Source organism: Penaeus chinensis, chromosome 4, assembly GCF_019202785.1.
Source record: "Penaeus chinensis breed Huanghai No. 1 chromosome 4, ASM1920278v2, whole genome shotgun sequence".
Lineage (NCBI taxonomy): Eukaryota > Metazoa > Arthropoda > Malacostraca > Decapoda > Penaeidae > Penaeus > Penaeus chinensis.
In genome coordinates this window covers 5,647,802-5,657,068 of record NC_061822.1, presented here as the reverse complement: position 1 = coordinate 5,657,068, position 9,267 = coordinate 5,647,802, and the positions used below count along the sequence as shown (strand labels likewise).

The 9,267-nt window shown below is 31.9% G+C and overlaps 1 protein-coding gene across 2 annotated transcripts; it reads right to left on the bottom strand.

Moving 5' to 3' along the window:
- Positions 1 to 294: 294 nt before the first annotated feature.
- LOC125025119 (intraflagellar transport protein 52 homolog) lies at positions 295 to 9,222 on the bottom strand. 2 transcript variants are annotated; one of them, XM_047613058.1, is made up of 12 exons: positions 9,131 to 9,222; positions 6,977 to 7,050; positions 6,603 to 6,733; positions 6,107 to 6,324; positions 5,639 to 5,780; positions 4,279 to 4,381; positions 3,973 to 4,152; positions 3,731 to 3,844; positions 2,998 to 3,126; positions 2,771 to 2,866; positions 2,402 to 2,560; positions 295 to 2,126 (listed from the first exon to the last, which is right to left on the bottom strand). In XM_047613058.1, exons 2-12 carry the CDS (start codon positions 6,989 to 6,991, stop codon positions 2,097 to 2,099), a joined length of 1,317 nt encoding a protein of 438 aa, XP_047469014.1. In that variant the 5' UTR covers positions 6,992 to 7,050; positions 9,131 to 9,222; the 3' UTR covers positions 295 to 2,096. The 2 variants fall into 2 exon arrangements, with proteins under 2 accessions (XP_047469014.1, XP_047469015.1); XM_047613059.1 differs by lacking the exon at positions 9,131 to 9,222 and adding an exon at positions 8,916 to 8,991.
- Positions 9,223 to 9,267: the final 45 nt, after the last annotated feature.

Genomic DNA, 9,267 nt, shown 5'->3' with positions numbered 1-9,267 from the left:
ACTTAAGGTACATTGTTATTAATATTTTTTTTACTAATGCACTATTTAAAGGATATTTTTTATTCTGATATAACAGTCAAGATCAAGCCAGAGATGTACTTGTATAAATGAAATATATTGTTTATAAAGTAAACCTTAAGAAGACCATCCCATACAATAAAGATGGACATGAATTTTATCATGGTAGAGGAGTACGTTATCCAGTCTTTTTTAATCTTATTTTTTCATTTGAATGAAGGGAGCTGTTGCCATGTTTTTTTTATTTTTCATTTATTTATTTTTATTTTATTTTTATTTTATTTTTGTAACATTCTCAAGTCTAAAAGATTTTTTTTTTTCTACTGTAATTCTGTTGAGAACACCTCAAATCTTTGGGCATTTATGAATTGCTATTTATAGGTAATGTAAATGTTTCATGTGTACAGAACAAGCACAAGTACAAGACAGGCTGTCTAGCCTGAAAATCATAAATCATGTTGCTTATGCCCCTGCCATACCATGAAATAGGCCAAGATGGAGTATAACAACCATATGTAACAGACATGGAACAATACATTAGGACCACTACTTCAACTTTTCCCTCAAACCCTAATTGCCTGCCTCTTCCACTTCTCCCATTCCTCTCCACTCTCCTTTTTCTACTTTATCTATTTCACGCACACACGCACACGCACACGCACACTCAGAGGCTCACTTGCTTCAGATAAATATATGCATGTGTTTTTAAAAATATGGTGATCTGTGCATTTATATACAGGATGAATAGTATTTTGTAGACTTACAAGGTAGTTTCCTAAGTTTATGAAATTGATGGAATTTTACTAATCCCAACAAAAATATTGCCTCTAAAAGTACATTGACTGAATAACAAAAGTCTTGCCTTCCATAATGAAAAATTGTTTGTGCTATAACTGTCAAAAGAACATCACTGTGGCATAAAGAAGAAAATCATTATTTTCTCCAATGTCTGAATAATTTAGAAGAAACTGATTCTGACATAATATAAGGGCTTATCCTTTTTTTTATTTCTGTACATATGATTTATTTGAAAAAAGGACCTTGTTGACAAAAATAATAATATATAATTTTTAAACCACTTCACTTTTAATCTATATAACATATTAAATATTTAAAATCTTCCACAATGACTGTGCTTCTTCTAAGGCACATGTGATGCTAGCCCTGGACAGTTGTGGAAACCCTCAATGAAGGACTTAACCTGATGCCACTGGGGATGGCATGCATGTAGATGCTATGCCCACTGTGAGTTTAGTTTATTAACTTTCTTTACACAGATGGCTCCACAAGTACTTAGTTAGAATGAGCCAATTACTAGTACGACCTATCTCACCTGTTTACCCTTTTTCTTGATTTTCAGAAATATTTTTGTTTATCTTATATTATCATAATTATAATGTTTATAATAATAATACCAGCATACCTATTTGATAGCATTAGTAAAAAAAAAAAAAAAAAAAATCATTTTTCCTGAAAACTCAATGAGAGGTGAACACATCAGGTAAGGTCACGAGGCTGACCAATTGACTACTTATATGGCTCCACAAGTGCTTAGCCACTATGTATAAAGATGTTTCATAACACAATACTAAAGTGAACACTACATTTTCCCAGCAAATAAGTAAATAAATAAAATTCAGTACTGGCTTTTTTTTTTAATAATCCAGTGGCTGACTGGAAAATAACATTTAATCCCATAATTCATATATTTAATTGAATTTTTGTTACATTTCTAATGTCTCTGTAGTATTGGTTTTCATACTTTACATTTTGACATTTTTTTGTATTTGCAGGCCCTGGGCTATAAACTTTGCTTAGGTCTCCTATATAACCCTATTATTTTAATCTGATAATCACTACTTTATAAAAATATTAAGCTAGACTTGTGATGATATTAAACTATATAAGTGGGGTAATCATTCTGTTCACACGAGGTGTACACAGTAAAAGAAGTATTCAGTTAACAAGACTTGTGTTGTGAGAAAACTGACTTCAAGAGATCTACTGTGACTACACATATATATATCACATGTTACTATGGCAATCACAGCTGAGGTACGATGTTTCACCAAAGGTCCTCAGTCCATGTTCATAAATGCTTCTGGATCCTGTAAAAAGGGGAAAGCTTTGTAAATACAAAGAATCCAATATATTACTGATAACCTAATAATATTTAAAAAAAAAAAAAAAAAAAAAAAAAATCACTACATAGCTAACGCTACATTTTACAAAACTTAAACTTTCCGAGTATAGTTAATGAATTAGTGTTACCGGTATACAAGAGCTTACAGAGCAAAAACTTTAAATCTATTTTGTATATTATTCCATTTTCAAAACAGAACTTTTCTAATTACCACAAAATGAGACAGGGAAATTAGCTTACCTGATTCAGCTTCTTGAATTCTACAATCTGAGTAAAGATGTATTCAAGAATGTACTTAGCCTCCCTGGACGTAGGTGGCAGCTTTGAAGTTACTCCCAGGATATCTCCACACTCCCTCACATAATACTCCAAGTCCTCATCTTTACACTTGTTTGTAACCTGTAACAACAAGAGGGTGTAAATTTGTCGAATGACTAGTCTATCAAAGTGATTTTCTATGGTAATAATTTATCAGCTGTACTGAAGGAACATCAGAGTATCACATACTCAGTGAAAATCGGTAACAAAACATTCAAGGCACCAAAACAGTTTGTGGGATACAGAAATTTGTATTTGTCCACCATTTAAATTCAACAGAATTATACATACCTGTGCCAGTCGTGACTTCTCAGAGCTGAATGCCTCATCTAAGTCATACAACTCCAGATGTGGGTGTGGCAATTCTCGAAATGAGGGAGGAAATACCTGCAGAGATGAAAGAGAGAAGAAAAAGTATGTAATTTCAGTATCACAATTGATCAAACTGAGCATAAAAAAATGATTTTACTTGACTGCATACCTCATTAATAAGACTATAAAAAAGAACAGAAACTTACTGCAGGCTGTAGTGGTGGCAAAGGTGTCTCAAATTGAGGAGTTATGAGACGAAGTGGTTCATGTTTCACATTTAGCTTGCCATAAGCTTCTATAGCAGCAGGCACAAGTTGCATGTCTATTGATGTCAACTGTTTGAAAAATTAAAAAATTATTTGTTAGGCTGCCTTTTTTCCCATTAAATGATAGTGCTTTTCTTAAAGAATAAATAACCCATCGTCAAGAAGGCCATCTGCAAACTTCATGTAATACATGTGACTGAAATCTGATTTTATTTATGATCTAAATCAGAATTCTCACTTTCTGAAGGTAGAAAACATGTTATTATTTTATACTCTGCCAGAAAGACAAAGAGAAAAAAATTATGCAATTTAATTGAGACATTTTTACTGACTGTATCTAAGCAAGTCTTGTCCAAGGAATCACATTTCCTAGAAAAAATAATCTTATGTCAATTATTAAATGAAAAAGTAATATATACACCTACTGACTGCTACAACAACTTTATATTAAATGCATTAAAATAAGTATGATATTTTTGTTAAATCATGTATAGTTGATAGTACGAGTTATTGTATTATTTGGCAAGATGTCAATACACTACTCTGTTTCAACTTTTATGCTAATTCCAAACTTAGAACAAAGACATATGTAACTACTTGTAGGTTACATCCTGAAGTTGAAGTAGTTGACTTTGCTTACAATAATATCTGAAATGAAAACTCAAAGACCTGCCTTTGTATGAAATAGTTGTGTGTAGTCTGTTGGTACTTCCTCAGACTCCTGAAGACATGTCCTTAAACCATCAGCCAAGGAAGCTGTGTCAGGTGTCATGTTGTAATCAGATATCTGGAAGATGAAAAAAAAATTATAAGAACATCACAAAAATAGGTACACACTACATATCCCCATCACTGGTTCATTGCATCAAACTCTACAACAGGCAAGCAATAATATCTGCACTGCATGCTTTATACCTCAGGGTCATCGGCATCAATCTGATTAAGCTTGAAATCAGCGGCTGTGAGGAACTGAAAAATAACATCCTTTATCTTGCTGTTTTCTTCACGATCTATGTACTGATCGTTGAACATGTGGGCAGAGCCTAACACCGCTACACGTCCATGGCTAGAGGGTTGCTCGTAGAAGGCACACACCTTAAAAATGTGCAGAAGTAAAATATGTTAACAGATGATCTCTCTCTTTAAATTACAACAGTTATTTCCAAAAAATCAAGAGTTCTATATATCTGCACAGTATGTGCATCAGAGCCAGATATTTACAGGTCTGTTAAGAGGAAATGAGATGCTCCCAGTAGAAAGTACGGCAACGGCTGGTCGAGCAACATTCAAGGTACATCCAAATGGATACACAAATGACATGGACCTGAAAACAAGAGTTCTCATATAAATCTAAAGTTAAACTATAAAATATGTTTTATAGTGTGTAATTATTTGTGTGTGTATGCATATGTATATGGATGGATGGATAGATTCACAGATAGAGATACATATAACACACAGGTTATAAATATATATATACATATACATATAAATATAAATATAAATATAAATATATATATATATCATGTCATGAAAAAATTTGGCTGAGGGTAGGGCAATGGGAATATGCCATCAGACTGAGGGCAACAGTGATGGGAATGACTTGCAGTGAGTGCACAAAGCTCTAGGAGGGTTGCTAGACTCAGAGAGCATTTAGGAAGAAGCTCTAGCATCATTTCCACTGATAAACGAGTGTGGAATGTACCATCGGTTAGCCATGACTGGAAGAGTGCCAGATTCAAGGAGGACACTTTCCTTTGCTCAGGATCCTTTTCCTGACCACTATGACTGGTAGCACAGGGTATATTACAGAAAATTGAATATTACAAAAATATTAAAAATTATACAAATAACAAAATGTTACTTATTGTTATTGTTACTGCACAGAGTTATAGACTACTTAGAGATGATATGGAGTTTGCACAAGAAAAAGTCTATAACCAATGACATGTAGACCTTCCAAAATGGCAAAAAATTAAAAAACACTTATCCAGAAAATGTGATTATAACACTGCAAAGGAGAGGCAAAGGAGCTGACACTGAAAAGGAGAGTTTGTGTGGGCCAGCCCTACAAGCCTCAATCCCAGGAGATTCAAGTGAGCCTAATGCCCAGGTTTTGAGCCATGCAGGCAGCGAGGCTTCCAGATCCAGTGGGTTAAGGAGATTAAGATCAATGCTTCATGTTTGTTCCGGGTTGAAGTCTCATGTTCTGATGTTTATATACTAGATAATAAAAATGCTTGTGAGATACAAGCTCTACTTTATGCCCACCTAACTTAACTTAATGTACAAAACAGACTGGGTCACAAATAGAGTATTGCCTTGAATATGATTTCATAATGAAACTTATTTTGATGTATATTAGATATTACTTGCATACACTAAAAGGCAGGTGATCTGTGTTTATCACTGAGGCAATGAATGTGAATGCTATTGCTCAGTATCCAAATTCCAAAGTGAAGAAGAAAATAAGTTTCTTCCATTGAAAAGGAGAAAAGAAATCAATATTACTAACAGAGATATCAAAATAAGAAAAATGGAAATGCACAGCAAGAAAGAGAAATCTTAAAAAATAACATACCTATTTGTGAGTGCATCATCCAAGAGCAGGCCAGGAAGATTCCTTCCCGAAGCCTCAAGGATGGCCCTGTTTAATACGCCATTTGTAATGAGGCACTCCTTTGGGTGGAAATATTTGTAGTAGCATGTCCGCACTACTGAGTCTGCAAAGATTTATCAGAATCAGTGAAGCAGTAGTTAATTATCTGCATTTTCAAATCTTTATATTCTAATACTTTCCATTATAAAATCTTAATTTTAGGCTTTCCTTGATGTCTATGGCAGCAAAGCGATGGTTATGACCCTATATAGATTTAAAAGAGAAAAGAGCTTCAACTATCTTGACACAATTATTTCAAATCAAAGAAACAAAAGTCTCGTTAAATATATAAATTAAATGTATAGTGTACATATCCATTTAGTATCACTAGCTAATTCAAAATCACATTACAAAAAAACAAATTTTAATAGTATGTTGGAAGGTATTTACCATTATTTACAGCTATCCCATACTCCTCTAGCAGGAAGTTTATGTTAGAATTGGCCTTTTTCTCTCCACCCTCCTCAGCCAATACAAAAAGGCTGCCTCCTTCATCCACATGCCGTCGTAATATAGCAAACTGTCCTTCTGTGAACCTCTGTCGAGGACACGCTAGCACAATCACACCTGCTTGCCCAACACTTTCTTTGTTCAGTTCATCACGGTTGCTTTGAAAAAATGAAATAATCTCATTAAAACAATACTCTTGCTAGCTTGGGATACCTTGCTGATATCTTCTCTAAGAATAGAAAATATAAAAAGATAACTAATTACATAATTATCTGAGGGAAACAAACACCTCCTTTCAAACCTTCAAAGATATTTGCATTATACTTTTAAAAATCTAATATCTACTGATATTACTCTGAAATACCTGAGGTAGACACATACCTAAAGAGTCCTATATATACATATTGTTTTAACTTAGTGAACCTCCAGGACTAACCTGATAACCTTCCACTGTGTCTTGAGCTTACGGAGGAGAGTCTTGTAACCGTCACTGAGTCTAAAGAGTTCTCCTTTGGACTCATCAAACAGAATGGCATTGTTCCGCTCCTTCACCTCCAGGCCCGTTTTCTGGGTTAAAAGCAAAGCATGATGATGGTCTAAAACCTCCTTCTATAAACAAACTTGAGTCAAGATAGCAAATCTATTTTTCTGATTGTTTTGTAGATTGTTTTCCTAAAATTATTCTGATGTATTAAAAGAATAACAACAAAATCAAATTTCTTTTTCTTTAAATGTATTTTCACCTTTAAAATATACTTTCAAATGACATATCTTATTACATACAATTATTTAAACCAAATATATACTTACAACTGTAGGAGCCATGGTGGTATAATAAAACTATCTGATTTAAAGAGTTAGTGCCCTTGGACGTTCCTTGAAATCTGAAATGCAAGGTAATATACATTTACAACGGAAATTATTAGAGACAAAAAAAAAACAAAAAAAACATATACTTTAAAGTATAGGATAAAATTTAAATCCCAACAACAATATTAACAACAATAACAACAACATAATAATAATAATAATAATAATAATAATAATAATAATAATAATAATAATAAATTAATAATAATAATAATAATAATATTAATAATAATAATAAGGATGATGAGCATGATAATAACAATGTCAATAACAACAAAACAAAAAAAGCAATAACAATAACAATAAAAATAACAATAACAATAGCAATAATAACGAAACAACAACAACAACAATAATAATAATAATAATAATATTGACAATAATAATAATGATGATAATGATAATAATAATCATAACTCTGACTATACTTATAATTATAATGATAATGGCATTAAAAAAAATAATTATAAAATAATTAGTAATATTAACAATAACAACAACAAAAACAACAACAACAGCAATAATAATGATAATAATAATAATAATAAGAAGAAGAAGAAGAATAAGAATAAGAATAAGAATGATAATAACAATGGCAATAACAACAAAACAACAAAAACAATAACAATAATAATAACAATAACAATAGCAATAACAATGAAATAATAACAATAACAACAAAACAACAACAACAACAACAATAATAATGATAATGGCATTAACAAAAATAATTATAAAATTATTAGTAATATTAACAATAACAACAACAAAAACAACAACAACAGCAATAATAATGATAATGATAATAATAATACTAATAATAATACTAATAATAATAATAATAATAATGACTGTAATAATAATGATGATAATTATATTGATTGTAATAATAATAATAATAATAATAATAATAATAATAATAATAATAGTAATAATAATAGTAATAATAATAATGATTTCAATAATAATAATAATAATAATAGTAATAATAATAATGATTTTAATAACAATAATAATGATAGTAATAATAATAATGATTTTAATAATAATAATAATGATTTTAATAATAACAATTAAACAACAGAAGCAACACTGACACTTGAAAAAAAACTCATCCCAAAAACTACAAGGAATGTGGAAATAAGGTAGGGCCAGTTAGGTCTACTTATTGCAGGATCCTTTGTAAACATAATTCACGAAACAAAACTACAATGGAGAGCATAGGTACCTGAGGCAATGTCCAAAAAAGTTTGTAAATGTAAGAAATATACCAGGGATATTTCAGGATATAAATAATAAAAAAGCTAACTTTAACTACATTACTACATTATAATTTGCTTACCACATTCCACATCCACACAAAAATAATTAAAGTAAATGTTTGAAAGAGGATTGCACATATACAGAGAAAAATTGGGGTAGGCATAACAGCTAAAATGAATATCTACACCAACACTATCAATTATGGAAAACAACTAGCTATAAGTAAAGGGAAGACCAAATAGGATTATGTGTTAGTGTTCGTACAGCAAAGTTCACAATGTATATAGTGTCAAGGCTGAGTTTGTTGACCTTCCTGGCAAATTAAACTTAGTATGGAATAAAACTAAATGCTATCTATCTCTACAACTGTGGGCAGAAGTTTGCCTGAGTGTAAAGTGTTAATGTTACTGTATTTCTTCATGCAGTCCTACATCTGAATATTATAAAACAAATACTCTTAAATGCTGGCGGATCTCTAATGTCAACGCACCTGTCCTAAACTGCAAGACAATAAAACAACTTCGCAAAGTTAATATTACAAAAAGTACCATACCGCATCTATTTGTTTAAATTCTTACTCTAAATGAGAGTTTCAATCTCTTGTATAGTAACCTACGGTATATCCTGAGTACTTTTTGCATACAATTGCCGTAGTGACGATACCGCTTTTCGCTCTTCCGTGTCTGTTTACAAGGTTGGAGGAATGTCACAAATTCTCCTGATCTATCTCGCCATTCCTGACTCTAAAACTTCCCTCTCCTAATACAGCGCATTGTCAAATTACCCTAAAACAGACGCGAGAGAGAGAAAAAGTTACCATACCGATCGTACCTTCGAATCTCGCAGTGTTTGTTTACAGTGTTGAAGGAATGTCGAGATTCAGGCAACAACGTCCGACCTGCGAACCACAACATCCCCTCGGAAATCCGTACCTCAGAACCACTTCCATGTTCTTCTTATATATTTGC